Here is a 27,707-nt window from a genome sequence, read left to right as displayed (position 1 = left end):
TCTTTGGTTGCAATTAACAGAAATAACTCTAGCTAACTCAAGCAAACAAGAATTTTATTGGAAGGGTATGAGGGACTTAAAAAATCCGTGGAAGAAGCAGGTTTAAAACTAAATGGGCCCAAGGTAGCTCTCTGGGGCTAGGAAATAGGAAATGCAGAAGCCGTTTCCTTTACAGGAATACTTTGATCAGGCTGTCACTGCTGACTTAACCTCCAATTATGTTAAGGCTCTTTGTCCTGCTATTCTAGAGGAACATGGTTATAAATAAGGTGGCATTTGTGCCAGGGCACAGAGGAAGAGGGAGCCCCTGACTACGGCCCCACCACATTGGATCCAGGGCAAAAGATGTCCTCAAAAGAAAATGTTAATCAAAAAGGACAATGGATGCTAGATAGTCAAAAAACCACAGACACAGATGTTGAGCACCATTCTTTCATTCTCATGTGAAGAGGCATTAGGTCCCATCTCTCTTCTTCCCACGGGTCATCTAACATCCTGGGCTGTTCTCTTCTTGCACGGTGTTTAGTATGATCAGCATAGAGTGGAGTAGGGCTAACCTTTCCCGCATTCTGGATGCTGTGTATCTATTAATGCCACCTACAATTATGTTCACATTCTTGGCAATCTCATCATTCCATTGATTCATGCTGAGTATAAGTCACCTGAAATTTAGTAATTACTTTTCTCACTGTTCCTCCAGTCTATGCTATGTTTTCTTCCATCATGAGCATATCTTTTCCTCTGCCAGTATACACTCTTCTGCTTTCTGTTACCTCCTTGTTTCTCTTGGTTAACTGTTATGCTTCAGATCTCAGTGGCATCATCATTTACTTAGACCCCATCCCCCTTATTTTAAACTCTTATAATGAATACCATGTACTTCTCCTTTATAGCAGCTATTATGATATAATTTTACATTTATACATATCATTTGTCTTCACATTTTGTAGAAATAAATTCTAAATTTCTTACTAGATGACCTACCCAAGCTTTAGCAACCAAACTTATCTTTTATCTCACTAGCCTTCTTTCTGCTCCTGGAGCACACAAATCTATCATATTAGTGTCTGTACTTTATTCTTAGTGCATATTGCTCAACTGAATTATCACATTCATATATTTGCTTTATTGTTTATTACCCCCTAAAATTTAAGCTCCTGGAGAACAGTGACATTATTTGTCTTATTTACTGCTATATACTCAATAACCAGAAGATTTCAGAGACCATAGTGAATACTCAAGAACTATTTGTTGAATTAATGAATGTAAGAATAGTTACCTGTAGAATAAATGATCTTAATCCAAAGAGTGTAAGTTCCATGAGGCCAGAACTTCATCAGCTTGGCTCACCATTGCCTTTCTAGTGCAGTGCCAGACATACAATAAGTTCTTTTTACACATCTCCTTAACAAATGAAAGAATATCATATTTGCACTATTAATACATTAGATGACCTTCATAGAGACATTTATATTTATCCCTATTAACTGTAATTTACTATAATATTCAGCCTAACATTCCAGATGATGGAGATCATTTAGGAATTTGATTGTCATCCAAAATGTAGTTTCTGCCTCATGATAGGACCCTGACTGATTCTCAACTTTGTGTCATCTGGAAAGCAATTAGCATGTTATCCTTGCCCTCATCCAAGTGGTCAACAATCTTATTGGAGAAATTTGGCCACTATCAAGATTGCATCTACGTAAGAAAATTAGACCAGGAACTAGCAATATTCTAGTCCCATCAGTTAGTTTTGAGCGTTTAGTGTGAACAAATCAGACTCATTTCCCATCAAATTGACTTAGTAATTGTGTTGACTCTTTCATCCATCATCGTCTGAGAATTGAAAGACTTGAGTTAAAATTCCAAGTCTGCTAATAAGTAGTTGAATGTTTCTCTAATTTTAAGGAGCATGCGAATACCTAGAAATCTTATTAAAAGAAAGACTTTGATTCAGAAGGTCTAGGCTGAAGTCTGATATTCTGTAATTCTTACAAGCACCCAGATATTACAGTGCTGCTGATCCATGGACCAGACTTTGAGTAAGGACCAGGTAATCCTGGCTAATAATGATAAACACCATCCCTTCCCCTATGTTCTCCAGTTTTGTTTCTAAAATTCCACATATTAGTGAAATCATAAGAGGAGGAAAAATAAAATAAAATAATAAAATAATAAAATAAAAACAGAGAGGGAGACAAACCATAAGAGACTCTTAATTATGAGAAACAGAGGATTACTGGAGGGGGGACAAACAAGGGGGATGGGGTAACTGGGTGATGATATTAAGGAGGGCAAGTGATATGATGAGCACTGAGTGTTATATGCAACTGATGAATCACTAAATAATACCCCTGAAACTAACAATACGCTATATGTTAACTAACTTGTATTTAAATAAAATCTAAAATAATAATAATAATAATAATAAACACCAGACTTATACAAGTATAGCACTTTGCAGTCTTCAAAGCACTTTTTTGTAAATTAATTTTTTAAAAATCACTACAATAACCCAATGTTTCATTTATAAAGAAACCAAGGCTTAGGGATCCCTGGGTGGCGCAGCGGTTTGGCGCCTGCCTTTGACCCAGGGCGTGATCCTGGAGACCCGGGATCGAATCCCATGTCGGGCTCCCGGTGCATGGAGCCTGCTTCTCCCTCTGCCTATGTCTCTGCCTCTCTTTCTCTCTCTCTGTGTGACTATCATAAATAAATAAAAATTAAAAAAAAAGAAACCAAGGCTTAGAAAACTTGTGATTTGCCTATAATTGAATATCTAGTTAAATAGCACAACTGAATACTTAACCATGTTTCTCCAAAAACAACAGTGATTATTCCACTTTACACAGGACTTCATGTCACCTCTCTGGGCCTCATTCATTCGTTCATCCAAAATGAATTTACTTATGCTTCTCTACACATCAGGCACTGTAATAGGGGCTGAGGATATGGAAATGAATGAAGCAAAGGCCATACTATGGTTTTTGACTTGCAGATTGAGTGTCCCCTCCTAACAGTAATATTCTATGATTATATAAAAGTGTTCCATATTTACAAAATGTAATTATAGAATGAAGGCATTATCTTAGGCATCATTTTCTACCTGCACGGCCTCAAAATTAATAAACTCAAATTTAGCTGATTATTACCTCTATATAAAACTTCTTCCCGTATTCTCTGATTGCAATCAAGCATGTCTGAACCTTCATTCATTCCCCACTCACATCCATCCAATCAGTACCTAATTCTCCTTCTAAATTGTCCTTCTGTGCTTTTTTTTTTTTTTTTTTTTTTTTTTTGTGGCCATCCTGGCCACAGCTGCCTTAGTTCATGTTCTTTGTATCTCTTGTCTAGTCTAACAGCATCCAATTGCAGTTTCTGTAATGATGGAAATATCCTGTATCTGCTCTGTCCAATATGGTAGCCTCTTGCTATATGCAGCTAATGAGCACTAAAAAGGTAGCTAATGTAACTAACAGACTGAGATTTAAATTTCATCCTATTTTAATTAATTTGAATTTAAGTAGCCATATATGCTTAGTAGCTATCTCATGGACAGCATACATCTGGACTCCTGTGGGAGTTTCCTACGAGGTTTCATTGCCTTCCATCTTGTACTCAAAGTCATTTCTTCATTCTTTCATCAGTGTGATCTTTCTAAAATGCAAATCCTATGGTATCCCTTCCATACCTTAAGTCCCTTTACCTAGCATAAAGTCTTTGCTTCTTTTTTTTAAAGATTGATTTTTATTTATTTATTTATTTATTTATGAGAGAGATAGTGTGCCCACGCATGCACAAGTAGGGGAAAGGGCAGAGGGGGAGGGAGAGGAGAGAATCCCAAGCAGACTCTGAATTGAACCTGGAGCCTGAAGGGGGCTCAGTTTCATAACCCTAAGATCATGACCTGAGGCAAAACCAAGAGTCCAGTGCTCAACCTTAGTAAGCCACTCAAGTGCCCCTAAAGTCTTTGCTTCTAACAAGACTTACAGGACTCTGTGACCTAGGCCTTTGCTGAATCCTCTAGACCCTTCTGACTCAGAATGAACACCTGACCAGAATATATCGCCTTTCTGCATAATCTCCTTTCAACATATGTATAGAACTCCTACATATCCTTGAAGAATCATTGTGTGTCCATGAAAACCTTTCATAATTCACTCCCACCAAGGACCTCCACTATATATTTTCAGAATACCCTATGACTACATATATCCTCTGAGTTAACCACATTATCTAATCTGTTACTTACTGATGGTGATCTGTTATATACTGATTAGATAACATTTATCTAATCTGATATTTACTGTGGCAATAACCACATTATCTAATCTGTTATTTACTGATGGCAATGATGTTTCTTGAAGGCCAGGGACTATTTCCTATTCATCTTTATTGCCTAAGAACCTACCATGATTGATAAATACTCATAGTCACTGAATAAAGGTGAGATGGAAAGAAGGAGAGAAAAAAGAAAGAAAGGAAGAATTAAACCAGATTATATAAATATTTTCTTTTTAATCTTGGCTGCTCACTCTTTGGGAATTTCAGTTTTCCAGTTAACTTTATCTACTAACCATTGACAGCTGGTATAAATCCAAGCTGGACATGTTTTTTTGGATGGCTTTCCTATAAACAACTGATATTTTGAATTTAGTTTCAGCTGTATAAAATAAAAGACATTATGTCTTCTCTACATAGCCAGATCGTTTCAATAAGTCAAATTGCTTTTCCTTTTGCTACAGTGTCTGAATCTGACTATGTGGACTGGTGATACAATCATAGACTTTAAAAGCCGGAAAACAGTCCCACTCCATCATGTTTTAGAGGAGGAAACTGTACAACTTGCTAATGATGAGTCAGTAAATGAGTGGTGAATTCAGTCAAACCTTTGATGTATAGGGACTCATTCTAAAAGTCAAAGTCTGGAAGGAAAGATATTTTACAAATACCTATTTCAGAAGAATTTGTAAAACACACACAAAAACCATAACAATGATTTTGATGAGATTCAACACAAAACAAAAGTTACAAAGTTATGCCACCTTTTATACTTCACATCGTGTCAGTGAAAAGTAGGGTGGGTCATCTGTCTTTGAACCATGACCATTTTCAGTTGGGTGTTAAGGGAAGTCTGCTTATCTCTAAAGCCCATGCCTTTGGGCTTCTGTTCAGATGGTATCAGCTGGAACAAATAAGCTGAGATTGCATTTGCTGTTTTTCTGCACTAATCTCAAGAACAGTTCCAAAAATGGTTTGTCAGCAGCCGAACCGAGTGCAGAATCTGTGGGCATGTACATATTTCTCTCACAAGAAAATCACTTTTTAAGTTTCTTGGAAGTTGATTACAATATGCTTTTTTTCCCCTCCTCAAAAGTAAGATAAGTATCAGAATCTATCATTTTGTACTTTGGAATGTATTCCTAAACAGATAAAAAAGTACATCAGCACTGAGAAAAATGTGGAAGAGCCAAGCTAAATGTATAGAGGATATAATCTCTCCAAAGAACTCTGTCACATGTAGACAAAGTGAGGTGAAGAACTGAGCTGTTATCCAGGGAATTTGTCTGGTTTGGGTCATGAACTTGACAGTTCAGACGTCCTCTTCCCAAATAATTTGTGCCTGTTTTTTTCTGAAAAACTGAAATAGCACTAACAACAAAATGTGAACCCTGTATAATTCTGTTATAAGGCACAAAAGGATTTCAGTGATAAGTCACCAAAATGGAAGCCAAACACTTGTATGTCTCATCCAGTCAAGATCACTGTGAATTATTTTAATACCAGTCACTTCTCAGAACAGCCCCCCAGTAGTTCCACCACCAGCACCATAGAACAAACATGTTTTAATACAACCTCTCTGAGTCATTACTGCACCGTATTTTGAACACAAAGATGAAAAGAACTCTATTTTAGGAGCTCATAGCCTGGTGAGGAGGTAGGTAGGGAGTGGGAAGTAAGAATCAGCCTAAGTACCCATTTGACCCCCTCCATTTGTCATGTCACTCATTTGATGTATCATCTGTTGACATGCAGATACTATTTTTTCCCTCTTACCAGTAGGACTGTATTTGTCATGACTTTTTGAGTTGCAGATGATAGAAACCCAACTTAAGATATGCCTGGGTGGCTCAGTGGTTGAGCACTGCATGTGGCTCAGGATATGATCCTGGGGATCAAATCCCTGAGAAGAGCCTGCTTCTCTTCTCCCTCTGCCTATGTCTCTGCATCTCTCATAAATAAATAAAATATCTTTTAAAAAAGAAGAAAGAAAGAAATGCAGCTTAAACTGGCTTACAAGGGATTTTTAAACAACTTCATTGTGGTCTAATTTATATGCCATAAAATTCAACCATTTTAAGTGTATAGCTCAATGAGTTTTAGTAAATGTATAGTTTCTCAACTGTAACCATAATCTGGTTTTAGACCATTTTCATCACCCTTCAAGGGGAATTTCCTGGCTCATGGATCTGAAAATTTCAGAGTTTGGTCTATGGTCTATGGGGAATATCACCAAGACTTAGTTTCTCTTGGTTTCTTTCTTGGGCAAGCTTTTTCCCACTATGAATGACAGATGACCCCTGGCAAATCATCTACCATTTTAGTAACTAGCAGAAAATGTTTACCCCTTTTCCAGTTTTTTAGCAAAGGTCTTAGGATAATAAGCCCCAAATTATCACCTTAAAAAGTGACAACTGACCTAGAATAAGTGACATGCATACCCCTAAACCATTCACTTTAGTCAAGAGCATGTGATACTCTCATCGGCCATTCTTGATGCACATGAATTCCCCAGTATCTAGATGATGGTGCTATTACCACCCAAACTATGTGGTCTGAGAGTGGAAGCTCCCAAAGGAAAATCAGGATTATCAGGGATGGGTACTAGATAGGCAATACAATAGATGTCCATTCCATAGGACAACTGATGAGAGCAATGTTGCTTCTTTCCTTTTGAATTCCTTTTAGTGGCTATCACAGTGACTTTTATAGAGCAAGTGCTCAGGAAATATCTGTAGCCTGATTACGTTTGTGCTAAAACAGGGCAGACCAAAATGAAGGCATCTGTGTTCTTTTATTTTACTGTTTGGGAAGGCTACAAAAATTAGGAAGATGACTAATATGCTTATAAGGTGATAATTTGGGGCTTATTTTGAGAAGCTATATGGGCACCTGACGGTCAAGAGAAGCTGGATGGGTATGGGAACTTAAAAACAAGTGTAACCAGACTCTTCCCCTTTCTTGTATACAGAAAATTGGCCTTTCTTAATGCCATTTTCTCAGAAGAATGACCCTACTGAATGACCTGGAATTAATTCAGTGGTATAACATAAGCTGTCAGGGAAGCTAGCAAGTGCACTGTAATTTATATTCACCAAACTTTTTTTCCCAAACTATATAAATCGTTACATATAACATAAAAACAATGAGGAATTCCAGAACCTTTGGAATAAATAATTCAGAAGTAGTATATACCTTGGAGTATACTGCCTTTAAAAAGAAACAGAGTTGAAAATTACAAATTTTCAACTTACATATTAAAAGTAAATTTTAGACTTAATTTCATAAAAGGAAAATGGTTCACAGGAAATTTTATCATCCATTGAAACTTTATTTTCCAGTGACTTTTTAAAGTTTTCTTTCTTGACAAGGAACTTCAAGAATGGCAAGATATTTCTTTCTTAACTGCAATGTGACTATTAAGATGCTGTAAAAACTTGCAAATTAGGTTGTAAATAGCAGCGATGAAAGCATTAACTCTCTTAGCCACATTTCCTAAAGTGCACTTTATATGATGCTAGAGATAGATATTAAAAAATAAACCTGAATGCTTATATAAAAAGTCCAGTTTCCTATTTTCCAAGCACAGTGGTATAATTGTAGCTCTAATTTATGGCATACTTTATAGGACTGCTGATTAATTATACAGACCTCCTGATGTTTTATATTCTTTTCAACTTTGTTTCTTTCTGCTCTTCAACCACTACAAAGAGAATATCCCTAAATCACTCATTACTAAGGTTACTTCATTTTAAGAAAGTGAATTTGCTATTAGCATCAGTTTTCTCATAGATTGCTGAAAATTGTAAGCGTTCATAATCTTCTCTGTGTCTTATTTTTGTATCTAACTCCCTGCCCCAGACACACACAAGTTCACTCATTTCCAGCACAACACTTAAAAGAAAGCTTCTAATAAGGTCCTTGTCTGACTTTAAGAGTCTAACCCAATGCAAACATGCCTAACAATTCTGCATCACTTGGCCTGAGATATTGGATGCATTGACAAAGCAACAAAGCATGCTTTGTTGGGGATAATATTAGCCAATTTAATTCTTTAAGTGATGAGATCTCCAATTTGAATAATTCACTACTGTGAATTATTTGAAAATAATTACAGCACATTTGGTTTGTTGCTTGAAATTATCAGTATTTTCGGGATTACTATATTCTTTTCATCATTCTTTTGAGTTTAACATTTACACAAAAGCCTCTTTTACTAGATTTTCCAGGAAATGTGGTATGCTGATTATTAGGGAAGGATTTGCCAGAAACTATTTTATTCATGTACAGGACAAATATGCTCAGATATTATCCTGTTCTTTTTTTTTCTAATCTAAGTAGGTCATATTCACAGTCCTATGTTCTTTCAACACCCCCCCCCATCTTCATCAAACTTTCCTTATCACTGGCATATCTAAATTACTATGTTCTGCCCCTCGACCAAGACACCTTTAATTATAAGAGCTTTCTGCTCCTTTCTTAAGCCGTTCACTTTTTCTGTCATCGACTTCCCCTTGGAATTAGGAAAAGGTCCTTGCAGATTTTGGCTATTAAATAGGAGAGGACACATATATCAATTCCTTAAATGTTCTGTCATCATGAGAATTATTTATTGAAACCCATTACCTGTGTGACTTTATAGTTCTTTTTAGATGGTTTGTCTGAAAAGAAAAAAGACTGTTCCTTGAAAAGAAATAGCTTTCTTTTTCACATAGGGGGAAAAAAATAGTACAACAACCAGGTCCCTGTCGACATTATTCACATGACACTTGGTTGTGTATTTGTTGAGACAAGAGTGGATTGCTACAAGGATTCGGTTTCATCCAGGAAATGTTCTCCTGTATAAAACAGACCTGAAGATACAAAGCACATACAAATAATCCCCACGGGAAAACAGTACCACCCCTCAAGTATTAACTTAAGCACATAGAATCCTTTTCTTGAGTTTATAAAAACAGTAATTACAGCTTACACACCTTCATGAATCAATGAAGGTGATATCTATATTTACTCCAGGACAGTGTCTTCTCTTTACAGTTTTGTGACTTAGAGGTGCTTTAGGAGAACTGTAAACTTTCGAAAACAATATGCGTAGTTGCGTTTGCAGGGAGGTAATGTTATAATTTGCTTCTGAGTCTTAAAGAGATCTCTGACTTCCACCCACTCACCAGAAAAGGTTAGAAATCAGGGTCTTTACCCCGAGAGATATCCACCAGTGCCTCTAAAATTGTCAAGACTAAGTAAATTTTCATCCAATAAGCAATATATTTACTGTGTGCCTCTTTGTATATAAAGGAATATATGAAATGATAAGGCAACAAAAAAGTATAAGACTTGGGGCCTGATGTCTGGAAATTCTTTGGATATTTGGGACAATGGGATATTGGCAGTATATGATAAATGCCATGTGAGTAGATCTGACAACTTCAAAATGTCATGAATTTGCAGTAATGGGAGCTGCCCAAAACAGTTTGATGGCCCACATTGTTGTAATGTTATAAAGGAACTTTATCTTGGGAATGTGGTTGAAATAGCTTTGTGTTTCACAAAGTAGAAGACTTGCACCTCTGTAAATACTCAGATAATCTTAGCACACAGTAGACAGACATTAAATGGTAGTGAATCACATAGGTCTTTTTCACTGCTTCTGAGTAGATCAAGGGGAGAGTCAGTTTGGTCCTAGTATGTCTGAACACATTTGAAACCATGGGTAATACCTCTTTACCAAAGTAAAAGCAGGCTATTGGCTCAATATCCCAGCAAATAACCACACCCAACTAGAATGTAGTATGTTATGTATGTTTCTATCATATTTACTTCTATGGTTGGCATCTATGGCAAGTGATACTGATTTCTATCTATAGTATCAATATGATGTTTTCTTTATAATAGCAATATGATGTTATTTTATTTTTAAACTATGAATCACTTAAAGAAAATACCATGACTATAATGATGATAAGGATGAAGAAAACAGGGACGCCTGGGTGGCTCAGCAGTTGGACATCTGCCTTCGACTCAAGGCGTGATCCCAGATCCTGGGATCGAGTCCCACATTGGGCTCCCTGTGAGGAGCCTGCTTCTCCCTCTGCCTATGTCTCTGCCTCTCTCTCTCTTTCTCTCTCTCTCTGCCTCTCATGAATAAATAAATACAATCTTTTAAAAAAAATAATGCCTATTAAAAAAGGATGATGAAGAAAATAATAAAAATGATCACTATGGCCAATATTTATTATGTGTTTGCTATGTGCCACCACAGTTATAAATGCTTCACAGGTATTTTCACGTGTAACTTTCTCAACAAAACCTATGAAATAGATGTATTATTATTATTATGACCTTCATTTTAGAGATTGCAAACTAGAGTTCAGAGAGTTTAAGAGACATTCCAAAGTCACGTATCTAACAAATATTAGGGCAAGGATACAAGTATCTACATGAATATGGCAGAAATTAGAAGCATACCAGGGAGTTTGGAAAATCTTGTATTAACTGAGCAGTTTCATGATCCTGAGTTTCTATGCTTCTGACAAAGCCAGAAATACTAAGTGCAGTTGCTGTTCAAGGCAGGGAGGGTCTTTGAGAATTTTAGCTGGACCTTGACAATGGTGTGCTATCAATGATGTGCAGGAGGTAGGAGATTCCACTTTGATTTCCTTACTTAGAAATTTTATAAAGTTCTGGGGTGAGGGGTTCAAGCAAACAAACCATGATCTTGCAATTCCTAAAGCGTTGAGAGTTCGGTACATAATAAAATTATATGTTTTTCTAGCATGGCCAGTATTGCTATTTGTGTTATAGAAACCTCCTCTGCTTACCAAGTTACATAATCTATATAGTGGGCCTTCTTTTCTAATTAATTATTATCTTCCAGGCATTTTAGTTAGGGATAAGGGAACCTTCTATGATTACAACTTCAACTCACTTTTACACATTCTTTACTTTTGCTTCTGTCTTCAGAAATTGTGTTCACATATTTCTCAATATTAGAAAAAGCTATTTTGACAAGCTTAATTAGAAAGCAAAAAAAAAAGTATCATAACCAAAGATCTAATGGCAAATTTAAGGAAAACCTCTTAAATGTGGGTTAAATGGGTTTTGCTTCTTGTTTTCTTTCTTATATCCTTCAACACCACAGGATGGCATGGTAGAAAGAGTGCAGACTTTGTAGTGAGATCTAACTTTGAAACTTCATTCTTTATTGACCACATTGCTCTTGGACATTTTAATTTACTTTCCGGATTTCATTTTTCTCATCTGAAAAATTGGGATAATAATGCTTCTCGAGATTGCTGTATGGTTTAAATGTGATAACAAGTGCAAGCATCTGAGAGCACCCAATAGTATATTTTAGGTGCTTGATAAACTTCCTCAGCACCTTGCCATGCCCAACACTCAGCTTTGAGTATTTATAGCCATCCCTCCAGGTCTTTAGGTCTACTGGTCCATCTCTGCTTCTTCATTTCCAATTATTTCTAAAAACAGTTTAACTTTGCTATTGAATTATTCTTTTACTAGCTATTCTAGTGTCCTAAGATGTTGTTATATAAAATATTTTGAGTACCTTGGAGTTTAATAATAAGATTTTTCTCATTACACAAGTAATATTACTTATTATGATGCCTTGATCAAAACATAGAGATGTAGAGAGTAAAATATGGTATTGCTTTCCTGTCCCTACCCCATTCATCTTCACAATGCCCCATAGATTTATATTGAAATTATCTCTGGTCATAAATTTCTGGAAGAAAGGAATCCTAAATCTTGTATTAATGGAGACAGAGTTCCTGCATAAATTAAAGGTAGCAATTTAAGAAACAAATTTTAGACAAACATGTCCTTTCTTTCTTTCTTCCCAAAATATGTTTTTGGTGTTTTTTTGCTTACAATGTCAATAAATAGAACTTCAAAGTTATATCTGCCCAAGAAAACTATTTCCTACACTTATCCATGCATTGTGTCATGAAGAGTAGTTATAATTAACCCCGGTATTTTAACTCTGCGATCTAAATACTCATCTGTACCTGAGAGGATAGTCCCTTCCAGGTTATTTTACAGAGCTTTTAAAACTATTATTCAGAGGAAGTTAGACTTGGATCAAACCAGGTTAAGCAAACACAAGTTATTTTCTCTTTTGAACAGTGCTGGAGGCAAGGGCAATAGGCTCTGAACTGCTGGTTGTTCTTCAAGCAGACTGAAATACACAGGTTGTTCAGTGGTTTATTAAACTCAAATCTTACGACAGAAAGCAAATTATCTCTAAGGGAACTTTGTCACCAAGGTGTCTGGTCAATAGCAATGTCTATTGCTGCCGCAGACACTATACAGAAAGATCAATGACAGGTTGGCCTGAAACTGCCCTTGAAGTAAGTATCTTCCCACTGACCTTCATTTAAATTTGTAATCGGAAACATCATCTTTTCTCAAGATGGGCAGAAAAGCCATCTTTTAGTGCTCTCAATTGACTCTTTATAAACTGCACATTACCACAAAGCAATCTTTCTTTCTGTAAATCAGGATAATCCCATCTCTCCAATTAGGCTGAGAATTTCCATGTATCTTTTAAATTTCAATATGTAAACTCAGGCAAATCACAGTTAAAAGCTATATTGGCCAGGGTTCTCCTGAGAAAGAACCAACAGAATATATAAGAAAATATTTATTATAGGAATACTCATATGACTGTAGAGGCCCAGAAGTCCCATGATGTGCTGTCTGCAAGCTGAAGATCTAGGAAAGCCAGTGGTATGATTTAGAGCGATTCCCAGGGTGTGTAAACCAGCAGAGTAGATGAGTGTAACTCCTAACCTGAGTGCAAAGGTCCAAGAACCAGGGACGCTACCATCCAAAGCCAGAGAAGATGGGTATCCTAGTTCAGAGAAAGCAAATTCACCCTTCCTTCTTTTCACTCTCTGCAAGCCCTCACAGGACTGGATGATATTCATCAGCATTGGTGAGGGCAATCTTCTTTACTTAGTCTACCAACTCCAATGCTAAGCTCTTTCAGCAACACCTTCAAGACTCAGAGAAATAATTTTTTACCAGCTATTTGAACATCCCTTAGCTGAGTCAAGCTGACACATATAGTTAACAATTACCAAAGCAAAAATGACTTTGAATTTGGTTATTTACTTAACCAAATTCAAACCAAAGCAAGTGTTTGGTTGGTTGGTTGGTTTGTTTTTCCTTAAGAGCAGAGTTTTGGTGTTTGTTTGTTTGTTTGTTTGTTTTGTTTTGTTTTGCCATTGCTTACAGCACAACAATGCCAGTTCCTCTTCTAGGCTTTTCTTAGTTCTCAACTGGCACAAAGCCAGGAATAGCTCTACCAAGTCTAAATGTCTATGCCTCTATTGGTCACAGGCCTACTGAAGTTGATAGGTTGAATATACAATTCTTTGTCTCTTCATTGCCACTTCTCCACTCCTTCAAAATTTTGACTATTCCATGGGTGTTGTATTCTCAGACTGTGTTGTATTGCTATTGCCTGAAGGACAAGTAAAGACACTGCCTTTCTCAGCTTCGGCTTCCATAAAGAAGTACTTAGAAAACTGTATGTTGCCATTTTGGTATAGGCCTCCTCTATCTAATTTTGGCTATAATATTAATATCAAAATAAATATTAATTGGCCACAGTAATGACAGCCAAGAAAGGATTGAATGGAATATCTACTTTAATCCAACAAATTAGAAAGAAAGAAAAAAATTGCAAGTAGGCCCTAATTTTGTTTTCCTGTTGGACTTTTTATACTTTATTCTTATTATTTTTAAAGATTTTATTTATTTATTCATGAGTGACACAGAAAGAGAAAGAGAGAGAGGCAGAGACACAGGCAGAGGGAGAAGCAGACTCCCCGCAAGGAGCTCGATGTAGGACCCAATCCCAGATCCCAAGATTGCACCTTGAGCCAAAGGCAGAAGCTCAACCATTGAGCCATGCAGGCATCCCAAGACTTTTTATAGTTTAATACATTATCCATTACCACACCAGAACATCCCTTCATACTCCACATTTGATTGTTAATATACCACCTAAAGAGCAATAATTTCCAGTTTTTTAAAATGTAAATACTTTTGGAACACAGGACCTGGCCCCACGAAGAAGGAAAGGTTATTGATGAGCATCATCAATGGTGCCAAGCCTGTGGAATCAGACCCATTCCTCAGCATTATGCCCCTTCCCCATCCTCTAAGGACTGGAAAGTAGACTTTGAAGCTGCTAGATCAACCCAGAACAACAATCATGAGACTTGTAATTGAGTTCGGATGAAGTCAAACTAGATTCAGGTGGGCCCTAATTCAGTTACTGGTGTCCTTCTAAGAAGAGGGAAACTTGGGTAAAGACATGTGCACAGAGGGAAGACAATGTCAAGAGACACATAGGAAAAACACTATGTGATGATAGAAACAAGAATTCAAGTGATGTATCTATAAACCAAGATATATCTATAAACCAAGGACCAATGATTGTTACCAGAAGTTAAGAGAAAGGCAAAGAAACATTCTCCCTCTGAGACTCCAAAAACAACGAATTCTTCCAGCACTTTGACTTCAGATTTCTAGTCTCCAGAACTACTGAATAATAAATTCTTGCTGTTTTAAGCTATCCAGTTTGTGGCACCTTGTTATGGCAGCCTTAGAAAACTAGGGCTGTTCCCTAGTTCCTGTTCCCCTTCCTATTCCATTGCTTTGGTCTCTTGGTGAGGTATGTCTGAGGTGGGGAGAATCCAGGAGGAAGGAAAATGTGGCCCATAGCCTAAAGGCTACTGAGAAGCTGTGTTCCATTTACTCAGCACAGATTAATGGTTAAAAACCATCTAAAATGATCTCAAAAGCCCACAGGAATAGGGTAGAGACATTGATGAGCTCTTGGAGCCAGGGTAGGAGCTAGAAAGTCTACTGGCTGCTTAAAGGAGTGTTGCTTCTCCTCTCCAGCTCATTGGTGCCCTACAGGGCTGTGTTATGATACTATCCTATTTTCCCATTTGTCACAACTAGCCAGGAATGAGTTTTTACATGAAATCTTCCAATTATTTGCATTAGAAGACAACTCAATGCAGAATAAAGTGTACACATTTGTAGCTAGACAGTCCTTCCTCTGATTTTATAAGGGTCTGGTTAACACGTGCCTCACCTTGTATACTATCTCATAAGGTAGAGTGACCCCTGGTTTGGGGATGTCTGACTTAATTGCCCTCATTCTAGTACATCACTGGTTGCCTCTGGGGTCACGAGTCCTGTGACATCTGTACCATGCTGCCAGTGTGCTTGAGTTGAGAAGTAGCAGTACTTAGATTAACCATGTCTGAAGTTTTAGAATATATTTTAGGCCTCCAGGAGTGTTAACCTCTTTTGTAATACATAAATCCATGCTTTCATGTTCAGGCTGTTAAATGGCAAGCATGTTTTCTGGAACTCCTCAGGTATAAGAGAAAGGAGAAGCCTGTTAGGACCCTTTGAGGTTTTTAAAGTGATTTATGTTGTCCCTGATCTAACACTATTAAAGGTGGTTTAAAAGTGTACTGGTTTCTGGGCAGCCTGGGTGGCTCAGAGGTTTAGTGCCTCTTTCAGCCCAAGGCATGATCCTGGAGTCCCAGGATCGAGTCCCATGTCGGGCTCCTTGCATGGGGCTTGTTTCTCCCTCTGCCTGTGTCTCTGCCTCTCTCTCTCTCTCTCTCTCTCTCTCTCTCTCTCTCTCTCTCTCTCTCTGTCTCATGAACAAATAAATAAAATCTTTTCTTAAAAAAGTGTCCTGGTTTCTAAGGATGGTTTCTAAGGTGTACTCCATAGAGTCTTACTTATAAGGGAAGTGTTTCCAGACAGGTGAGGATGCACTACTTCTGTCACCTGTAGTTGGGCTTCCATGCAGAACTGCTCACAGAATCATAGGTCACTATTTGGGGATAACCCTTCTCTTTAGGGTGATAGAATATTGTGGAGTTGGCAGCTTTTGTCATCTGTTCCTAAAGCCCCCAAAGAAGAAAGATCAGCATTTTTAAAGGTCCAGTGTCCCCAGACTGGTTTTGATTAATAGGACTGACAAGGTCAGCTCTTCAATGGCTATAACCCAGAGCCTCATATTAAGAAAGAAAGATTCAATTTATCTCATAATTCCAGATAGGTTCCTATCCTCTACGGATCTGAAATCTCTAAATGAAATGGAGGAATAACTGCTTCTCTATGCAATGGGCAATTTACTATGTTGTGAATTAGATGACCTTTTTTTCATGTGGGAGAAATTAAGTCCTATGTCACACCTTTATTTTTACTACTTGCTGCTTTATCATTTTTGACTCTTCTCTGATAATATCAATGATTTAAAAAGAGCCTACAGGTAGGTCAGAGCTAACCTATTCTAAGCCAAGAACAGATTTACATTTTCAATTCCTTTTATCTAACTCGATCACTATTCATGAGTATTAGAAGGAGCTCAAAGTTCAATATCAAGCTAATAGCTACAGGTCAGTCAACAGTCTGAAACAGAAAAACTAAAATGAAATGGAAACTTTGAAATCTCATTAAGAAACAAATGTGAAAATACAAGTATACTTCAATGGGATTCAGGCACTAGGTTCATGGGAAAAAGTGAATGTAGAAATATTGGTTGAACAACTTTTTCTAAGTTGGGACTGACTCCAAAATGAAAGGAAGCAAGTATCTAAATAATAGTGTTGAGTTATATTTCAAAAGTTCCTTGAGTTAGTCAAAATTAGCACCCCAAGGATAAATGCTAGCTTTATAATAATTCCTCACCTACAAAAATCCCATAAATTCAAAGCAGCAAGTCATTGTAAACTTGGCCTTTAATCAATAGAAATAAATAGCCAAAAATATATGGCACAGCTGTGTATAAAGGAAGATCAGGTCACTTTTTCAGACCCATAAATCCATAGTGATTCCTCTGTAATTGAGTTAATCAGTCTTTTGAGTTCTTTAGAGGTAGCCATCAAAGAATTATGTGGAGGACTCATGTCTCCTCTCCACTTTCACTACCTCTATCTTATGAACAAGTTCACTAATTTCTTTCTTTCTTTTTTTTTTAAGATTTTTTTTAAGATTTATTCATGAGAAAGAGAGAGAGAGAGAGAGGCAGAGACACAGGCAGAGGGAGAAGCAGGCTCTCTGCAGGAGCCCAGACCCTGGGATCACTCCCTGAGTCAATGGCAGACACTCAACTGCTGAGCCACCCAGGCATCCCATGTTCACTAATTTCTCTAAAATATTGGGCTCTTCCAGTTCCAAGAGATTAAAACTAAATCTCTAGTATCTTAAATCATTGCCTTATGTAACTGAGGCATCCAAAGGAGACTGCTGGCTTAGCCATGGATAGAAACAGGCTCAAAGAGATCATAGTTCTCTTCTGTCTCCTGGGCTCTGCTTGTTTTTGATTAGTTTCTTTAAGGCATGCTTTCTATGGCAAGTATGACAACTACTAGCAGTTCTAGATTTCCATCTCCAAATGTGATAATAAATAGAAAGAGATTGTTTCCTCAAATAGTTCCTGGTTTTGGTAGCATGCCTACCTCTAAACCAATCACTGCAGACAGGGGAATCAAATCTCCTGATTGGCCAGGTCTTGGTCCTTGCCTTTCTTTATTCTAGGAATAGCATGAGAAATAGATTCCCCACAGGCTAAAGTAATGCCCTTTCTAATATGCATTTATAGAAATGTATGCATTATGTATGATACATAACACATTGACGTCATTTCTAGGTATGTAATTATCTAAGGTCGTTCTGTTTTGTGTAAGCCTGGTATACAGGAGGTGTTTAGTAGCTATGAATAAATGAGTCCAATTTTTCATCCCGCTTCTATAACTACTTAATGTTACCCATATGCTTCATTAAGCATAATAATGTGTAATAGGATTTCAGACGGGCAAAACTACTTGGTAGTAGTCTTAACCTTAAGAGAGTCTTTTATTAATATCTAAAATAATAGATTTAGGAGGATACAGAACTTTAGTTAATAGAATATTTGGCTAATGCACTTATATTGTGATTTTCATGTGCTAGGCACTGATCTCAGCAGTGGATATCTTTACAGTACCTTGTGAGATATAGTTACTTTTATTATTCCATTATCTCAAATAAGGAAATTTACATGCAAAGATATTACTCACACAGGTTATAAGTGGCACAAGTCTGATTTGTGGCTAGATAGTATAGTTCCAGAGTTTGTTCCTTTTTTTTTTTAAGATTCATTTATTTATTTGAGAGAGATAGAGCATATCAGCAAGGGGAGGGGCAGACAGAGAGGTAGACAGATTCCATGCCAAGTGTGGAGCCTGACGGAAGGCTCAGTCTCACAACCCTGAGATCATGACCTGAGCTAAAACCAAGAGTTGGACACCCAAACAACTGAGCCCCCAGGTACCCCCAGAGTTTATGTTCTTAATCAGTTCATTATATTGTTTGGAAAAGAAATTGGTTGGATTTCACAAAGCTCCATGTATAACATTGGATTGTACCTAGGAAAAATAAACAATGTGATATAATTTAATGACAGCTGCTAAAACTTTTACAGATTATCTCCCTCACTCACCTTTTCTATTGTCTGAAATTTGAGGCTTGGAGCCCTAGCTCTTATCTCTTTGTTTAAAAAAAAAATGGGAAGATTAAAACACTTAACCAATGGCAGGCACTGAAATCTTAAAAATCAGTAGTACAACAGTTTGTAAAATTACCCTGTCATTTCACAAAGCGTAAAGGAAATTGGATAAGGAAGCTTTGAGGGTAAGGGGCAAAGAGAGCCTTGAGGGGATTGTGTAGAGCTAGCTGGGTCCCACAGCAGAGTAGCAACAATATGTTGAGTGCCTTTTGTGCAATGTATATACCATCATTAAAGATACAGGAATGGGAATGACAGTGGGAAATAAGAAAAACATTTATACAGCACTTTACAATTAAAAGAACCTTTCACCTGTCTTATCTCAATGTAGAAGATAATCATCAGTGAGATTAAAAGAATAAAAACTGATGTAGACCAGTAGCTCTCTACTGTGGATGATTTTTGCCACCAGGGAACATTTGGCCATATTTGGAGATATTTTTGATTGTCACAACTTGGGAAGAGAGGCAGAATTAATGGAATCCAGTGTGCAAGGAACAGAGATGCTGCTAAATACCCTCACATGACAAGAATTATATGGTGCAAAATGTCAGTAGTGCCAAGGCTGAGAAATCCTGCCTTAGGGCATAAGTAATTAGGCCAGGTCATAGCAAGTATCAGAGTCAAGGCTAATGGCGGTCATCTGATGACAAATGGCGGTCATCTGATGACAAACCCATTACTTGTTTCCTTATTCATATCCTGTTGGTATTAAACAGTATGATACAGGTAATGGCTTTACATTGTGGAAATTACAATACCACTTTAAATGGTATAAACTATTAAAAGGTCTTTGTGCTTTGAAAGAGTCAGTTCACCTCTTAGTATTTAATATACCCCAAACCTATATTACCTCACGGAAAATCACTCCATTTACAAAACACAAATGTCACCTTCCTTACTAGGTTTTCATATGCCAACATTTTACAATTTCCAGAGAATTATTTTATGAATAAGAATATGATTAACTCCTCTAAAATTATTTTTGTGATTATTAAGGGAATTAGGATTTAATCACCATGCTATTTTTATCAGTACATCTGCTCTTGGGCTAACAGGGTATCACATGGTCTTTATTGAGCAACTGTTATATGTGTATTATGGTGTGAATGAGCAAAGGACTTCCTTGTATGCATCTTATGTACTTATTTGGGAGGACTCAGTTAATTTGTGTATTGAGCTCAGATTGTCAGACGTAATAGTTGGAGTGTAAAAAGTAGACTGCTTTAATTACTATATTAAGAGAAACTATGTTCAGAGAATGTTGTCCAATTTTCCCCATAGTGCACAAATAACTAAATAAGAGGACACAGTTTTAAAGATGAAAAAATAGCAACAACAAAACTACTACCTAATAAATACCAGGAAATGTGCTAGAAATCTCACTGATCTTATCTTACCTAATTCTTACTAACAACTTACCCAATTGGTATTGTTAGCTCAATTTTATAGATGAGGAAACTAAAACTTAGAAAGTTAAGCAGATTGCCTCTGACCACACAGCTGGAGCTAACAGAACAGGAATTTGAACACCCATCCCTCTGACTCTAATACCCTTTGTAGAGTTCTTACAACTTCATACCTTCTCATCAGCCTGAGTCAAAGAATCTGGAATGAGTCATCAGGAAATCTGTAGCTTCTCCATCCCAAAGAGCCTTCATGGAAAGCATACACAGCATTTGCAAAACAGCATATTTAAATTTTCACCTGTGGTTTTAAAAGGATTACCCAAAAATTCTATTAAGCAAAGCTATGACCACCCTAGACCCCTTGTTTCAAATATTTGTGAAATATTCTGTTAAGGCTATCACTAGTGCTCAGTGGTTTAGCCACTCTGAATTCCTAAAGCATGTTATTGATTTTTCTCTTAGGATATTTATTTACTTATTCACTCAGTCACTTAGCAGATACTTACAGGGCATCAACTACATGTCATCTAGGTACTAGTTCCTGGAGATTAAGTAATAAGATAAACACAGTCAGTGTCCTCAGAAAAGCTCATACACATGTGGTAAGAGAGCTAAGAAGTAAGCAGAACTTCTAGATTGTGTTTGATAGGAAAAAATAAAATGGCTGCAAGAAAAGAGAATAACAAAATTAAAAACCCACTTTAAAAATATGAGTCATAAAAAAATTTAAAAAATAAAAACATGAGTCATAAGAAAAACACTGCCTCCGAGGTGAGGTCCTGAGAATGTGAGAAGATGGTAGCTGTGTCCTGATGTCCGGGCAGACAGAAGAGCAGATAGAAAGGCCCTGAAGTGGGAATGTGTTCCAACACTATAGGGACTTGCAGAAGGCCAGTGTAACTCCAGTCCATTGGAGGGTAGAAGATTTGAATGAAATCAAGTAGGCAAGAGAAAGGCAAAGATCAGATCGATCAGGCCTGGTAGGGTCTAGAACAGAATTTATTGAGGACAGTGAGGTACAGAGAGGCCAGGTGGGGTACCTGATAGGCCAGGTGAGAAGGGGAGAGCAGAAGACAGAGAATGAGGTGGGTAAATATGAAGGATGTAGCAGAGGTTCAGCAGACAATAATCCTAAATGATCCATCTGGGTACATTTTTTATTTCTCTGTCTGGTGTCCAAGCCAGGCTCACGTCCTACTCATCTCTATACCTTCCTCTTCTGCTATAGTCATGTTGAAAACAGCGTTCTCAAGAATCCTCCCGTTCCAGTTTCGTGTCTGTCAGTGCAAGTGTTTCCTTACTACTATCTAAGTAGTACTTATCCCTAATTATGGGCCCTGAGATATGCCATCCACATTTGCTATTCTGCCGAAGTCATACTATGTCACAGGATATTTTATTTTTTTTTAATTCACTTCTTGTATCTCATTAAAAGTGTATTATCTGACATATGTCAGAAATAAATATACTTAGTAATCACTCATTTAATTTAAGCCACCAATCTAGAAGAAAACATCTTCTGGGACGCCTGGGTGGCTCAGTAGTTGATCGTCTGTCTTCAGCTCAGGGTGTGATCCTGGAGTCCCAGAATCGAGTCCCACAACAGGCTCCTTGCATGGATCCTGCTTCTTCTCCCTCTACCTATGTCTCTGCCTCTCTCTGTGTCTCTCATGAATAAATAAATTTTAAAAAAAATATTTGATGAAAATTTGTCAAGTGGTGAGTCAAGAGACTTTTTTCTCATACTCAGCAGTGTTAAGATCAATGGTGATCAACAATGCATAATCTGCTTAGAGCCACCAAAGACAGAGGATGGTTACAATCTACTAGTATTTCCAATATTTATGCCAACAGAATGTTGAGACCATTTTAGCAAGAAAAGTGTTAAAAGTCCTAAATAAGTTACATGTCCTAATTATAATTATGTGTATACAGACAAATGCCCTAAATAAAGATGAGACTGTTGGTAATATAACCATGATTTATACTTTGAAAGATGACAGAATGAGAGATACCATTTTCAATTAGTTATATGTGATAAACTTACCATTTTGGTGTATTTGTTTTAATTTCAGAATTACCATTTCTGAAGATGGAAGCCTCAGAATTGTCAATGTGACAAAGTCAGATGCTGGAAGTTATACCTGTATAGCTACTAACCATTTTGGAACTGCTAGCAGTACTGGAAACTTGGTAGTAAAAGGTAATGACTAACCCAGAGAACACACACATTGATATACACGTCCTTATTTCTAATAATGCAATCTATAGAAGTGGCATAATTCATATTAACATGTAGAGATATCACTGTGTTGCTAAATTAATACATCATGCCAAACATTATAAGATTAATGATTCTTAGAGAACTGTTGGTAATGAATATGATTGAAAGGCTATCTTATTTCAGAATCATCCAATACAATTTAGAGAATTACAGCCATTGTATCTATTATACTATTGTAACTAATGTTATCTTCAATCCTTTAATTAAATTTCTTTCAAGTCTCTGTAGATTTGAAATTCATGCCTAGGAACACTGTGCTAACAAATTAAAAACCCATGACTCGAATACTATTTTTAGAAAACATTGTTTAAACAATGACATTGGCTATTTTTAAAAGAGCTGCCCTGGTTAGTCAGAGATATGGATATGGATTATTACACCAATAAAGGGATTTGATCACCTCTGTGCTTTGCTTTAGTCACCCTGCCAACCTTCTCAGTTTTAAGGAAATAAAATTTTCCACATGCCTTAGTCTGGGTGCTTTATAGTATAAGACAGAAATTCCTTTATTGCCCTTAGCCAGCACATGATGTGAGTCTGTTCTAACACCAGGTTGATGGGATGGGTTGAAAGCACTAAATTGCAAAGGATGAGATTTTAATTTACATTTTATTTGCATTTCTATTACTTTCTCTTATCAAGTCATAGAATTTTTGAGTTGAAGGGATCTTGGCAATGGATGATCTGACTAAGGAAGATAAGACTCAGGTTGGTGACTTTCTCAAGGTCACCAGGAGGGGGGGGGGATATTAACCCAGAAATCCTGATTGTGCATTCTGTTTGATTCTGTTACTACACCAGGAAATCTTTTTAATTCAGCTTTATTTTTCTATAATAGATTTTTATAAAATAGATATTTTTCTATAACTGATAGAGATTGGTCACATCATATTATTTCCTTCTTGCCAATTTGTAGCTCCCTCTGTGAAATAAGATAGCCTAAGAAAAATAAACATACCTATCTATTTTATCTATCTCAATTTCATTTTAAAGGAGAAAGCCAGAAATTACCTAATTGCATATTTGGGGGTCATTGGAAGGTAGAAAAATACTACCATTTGGGTAAGACTTTTTATTATAAATATCTATGCATATTAAAAAACTGGAAGGCCAAGAGTCAGAAATAAATCTGTATTTAGGTTAACTCCACTATTTCAGTCTGTTAATGAATCATACAGAGCAGTAGCATGGGCATAGGACTATATGCTCTTTTTATTTCACAAGGCAGAGGAAAAAAAAGAGGTTAGGTAATATTTTAAAATCAAAATTCCAACTAGAAGTCTTTGCTAATGTATGGCTTTCTCACCTGCAAAACGAAACAATGATCAGCTAGGACTGGAAGAAATCCCAAGGTTTCAGAGCTGGTTAATGGCAGAACTGGTACCTAATTTTAGATTATTTGCTAGTTATGGAAATAAGAAGAGAATACTAGGCAGCAGCCCTAAGTAGTGATTAGGAGACTGACCTTAGGCAAAAAGATCTGGCTTTGAATCTCATTCAAGGTCACTAGCTTGTGACCTTGGACTACGTAATTAACCTGTGTGGGGATAATAGCATGCCAACTTCTTAGGGTTGTTCTGATGACCACGATAACCCATGTTAAGTGCTTAGCACAGTGCCTGGCACTTAGGGAATATTAGTAGTTGTTTTGTTGTTATTGGTTATATTTTAGTAAAATGGCTATACAGACATTCTAAATCTTACTGATATGAACATTTATGAAGTTGCCACCACCAACTCTATTCCAGTAATAAACAAAGAGGAGTGAGCCTGCCACAAAAAAAATGCCTGAGAGTGTGAAAGATTACAAACACCTAAGCCTAGAAACCATTTTTTGCTTTTCTATGTTGCTGACAGTGGGATATTTTTACATGTAGTTACAAGTTCTGCCCTGTGTTTGATCAGCATCCTTTTCATAAGCCTTGATTTCCATAGCTCTCAAAATAGTAGACAGAGGGGCACCTGGGTGGTTCAGTCGCTTAAGTGGCCAAGTCTTGATTCAGCTCAGATTGTGATCTCAGGGATGTGAGATGGAGCCTCACATAGGAAGAGCTCTGCACTGAGCTGAGGGTGGATCCTGTTTGGGATTCTCCCTCTCTTCTTCCTCTGCCCCCTGCCCACCTACTCACCTATCCCTCTTTCATGCATGCTCTCTTACTCTCATAAATAAATAAATAAATAAATAAATAAATAAATAAATAAATAAATATTTTTTAAGAGATAGTGGACAGAAAGGAATATCCTCTAATTCCCATCAGAGCTCATATCCCAGCAGTACAACCAGTCCCAGGATCAACCATCTAGATGATTCTCTGCTACTTGTCTTGTACTGAATGATGGCAAACAACTTGCCATACACCAATTATGAAATATGCCATGGTCACCCCAAGTTTTAAGTAGATATAAATGTAGCTAAGGTAGGAACTTCAACCTATTTTAAGAGATTAAATGCTTTATTATTAGACTTCTGGTAAAATGTAGATGGTGATTATCCAAGTATGGAATAAGAGATTTTGGTAGTTCATAGTTTAACTGTTTGTTTCTTAATTTTAGTAATTTATTTGCTTCTTACAATGTGTATTAGGAAAATTCTCATTTTCTATACATGGCAATGATTTAAATAAATTATTTATTTATTTATTTATTTATTTATTTATTTTTAAGATTTTATTTATTTATTCATGAGACACACACAGAGAGAGAGGCCGAGATATAAGCAGAAGGAGAAGCAGGCTGCATGCAGGGAGCCTGACGTAGGACTCCATCCCGGGACTCTAGGATCATGCCCTGAGCTGAAGGCAGATGCTTAACTGCTGAGCCACCCAGTCGTCCCTAAGCAATCTCCTTTTAAAACATATTTAAGTACAGAAATACGTCAGTATAAAGAAAAATATTAAATATGTATTATTATTATGAGAGGATATGCAAAATCATAAGGATGAGATATGAAGATTAGGAAACATGATTTAATGGGATTTTTCAGTAAAGTTTTAGTGGACTTACGGAAAAGACTTAGAGGGACATATGACAGGATCAGTATTTGGCCATCTGTTTTGCTAAAGCACATGGAATACTTTAAAACTGAAATTTCCTAATAGAAGAGGAAATAAAAAGACCAGGGCAGGGCAGCCCCGGTGGCGCAGCAGTTTAGCATCGCCTGCAGCCCGGGGTGTGATACTGGAGGCCCGGGATCAAGTCCCACGTTGGGCTCCCTTCATGGAGCCTGCTTCTCCCTCTGCCTGTGTCTCTGCCTCTCTCTCTCTCTCTGAATAAACAAATAAATTAATTAAAATAAAAAAAAAAAAGACCAGGGCAGGAAGAGAAAGAGGAAGGCAGAGATCTGTAGGTATAAGCCCTAAGGTCAAAGTACAGTGGTCCCTGCCAGAGGGAGTTCATTTATTTAGAAGTAGAGCTCTTTCTGGGCTAGGCTGATGGTGCTCCACTATAGCCAGTTTTTCTGCAAATGTTCTCAGATTCTTATATTATTCTTGTAGATGAGATGGGGGGGGGGAAGAAATATGAGTTTTATCTTGTCCATATGTTCACAGAAGTTAGCAATCCTGGTACTTTAGGTAAGGTCAAAAGGTATTTCAGGGAACATTTATCTCCCGTTGCTTGGCTCTGACTCCCATTAACATTAATGGGAAGTACATGTGTGTGCATAGGGGCATCCAGACCACCAGGTCTCTGTGAAGGACATTAACATAAACTGAGAAATGCAATTTAGAAATCTGCCCCATAAAGCACGATAAAGGCAGAGAAAACCATTCTGAACTCCACATGAACTGTGCCAAGTACTGAATCACACATCATAATGCTTCAGCCCTGTACCTTTAATGTAAATGTAACAGTTTAGCCTGAAATATGACTGAGCGCTGCATTTTAATTCAATTTTGAGATCTACAAAGGGACTAATTTATCAGAGAAGGTGTTCTCTAACCTTAAAATGTGCTTGTATTCATTTTGATCTCCTCATACGTAGGATTAAAACACCGTGAAGGTCAGACATCAGAACACATCTTCTCTAACCTTTTTATAATAATTCTATCATTAACAATGCTTTTAAAATCCAATTTTCTTCCTCCTCACCCCCACCGCCATGTTTTGAAGGGAGGCTGAAGATAGTGTCGAACACAGGGTCAGTAAGTATGGGGGAGGAAAAGGAAGGGATAAATCCACTACAGCAGGTATACGTTTAAAATAAATCTCTGGCAGGCAACCATAAAATGGATAAATATTCAGATTATGCATGAGCAGACTTCCAAACTGCAGAATTCTGACAGGTGCCCAGGGGGCTCTTGATTATCATCCCATCATCTGAATTTCTAAATTTCACTGATTTTATTTTTCAAACTAGTTATCGTATATTTGAGATTTGGTTTGCTGTTTAATTTTAAGCAAGAACAGTTCTCATGTCAGACCCCAGAATCCTACCAGAAAGCATAATATTTGACCTTTCAACAAAGATGAGCTTTAGCAATTGTCGACATCCTTAAGAACTATGTGGAGGGCAGGCTGCATTTACATGCAATATTGTACTTACTAATTCATTTTTATCTCTATAGCAGAGTAAAAGGCATGCCATTTCACATGACATAGCGTCTTTGCTGTACAGGTTTCGCATGACAGATATTTTTAAGTAGCACTCCTAAAGAAGAGCAACCTGGAGTATTTGTCTTAAATGTAGTTCAGCAAGATAACAATGATAATAACAAAGGTAGCTTCTATTGATCCCCTCCAGGGCTAAAAATGAAATGCAGGGCTTTGAGCTATGGATGTTATTATCATAGTTATCTTGTTGAACCACAACCCAAATGACCTTGGGTAAATGTGTGGCTGGTGATTCCAGACCATACTTTGAGAAACCCCATCCTACATCAACACCTTTGTATATGTCACATAGCAAGTGAAAGTTCAATAAAATGCTTAACAGAAATACAGATTTCCAGTACCCTAACCTAATGAAACTAAATCTTTAAGGATGAGGCCTGAAAAATAAACAATCTTTTAAGATTTACTTATTTATTCCAGGGAAACTTGAGAGAGTGCACTAGTGGGGGAAGGGGCAGAAAGAGAGAGAATCTCAAGCAGACTCCCTAGGAACCACACACAGGGCCCG

General features: G+C 37.1%; 1 protein-coding gene across 10 annotated transcripts in view; it reads left to right on the top strand.

The window, feature by feature from the left end:
• Positions 1-27,707, top strand: part of CNTN4 (contactin 4) — a 903,432-nt gene that overhangs the window by 807,782 nt on the left and 67,943 nt on the right. For all 10 annotated transcript variants that reach the window (XM_055344757.1, XM_055344760.1, XM_055344759.1 and 7 more), the window contains one exon: positions 22,380-22,507. In XM_055344757.1, the coding sequence (XP_055200732.1) occupies positions 22,380-22,507 (128 nt within the window). The remainder of the gene's footprint in view (positions 1-22,379; positions 22,508-27,707) is intronic.

This window comes from Nyctereutes procyonoides, unplaced genomic scaffold (assembly GCF_905146905.1).
Source record: "Nyctereutes procyonoides isolate TBG_1078 unplaced genomic scaffold, NYPRO_anot_genome, whole genome shotgun sequence".
NCBI classification, from domain to species: domain Eukaryota; kingdom Metazoa; phylum Chordata; class Mammalia; order Carnivora; family Canidae; genus Nyctereutes; species Nyctereutes procyonoides.
The sequence above is the reverse complement of the archived record's forward strand: the minus strand, read 5'-3'. Positions and strand labels throughout refer to the sequence as shown.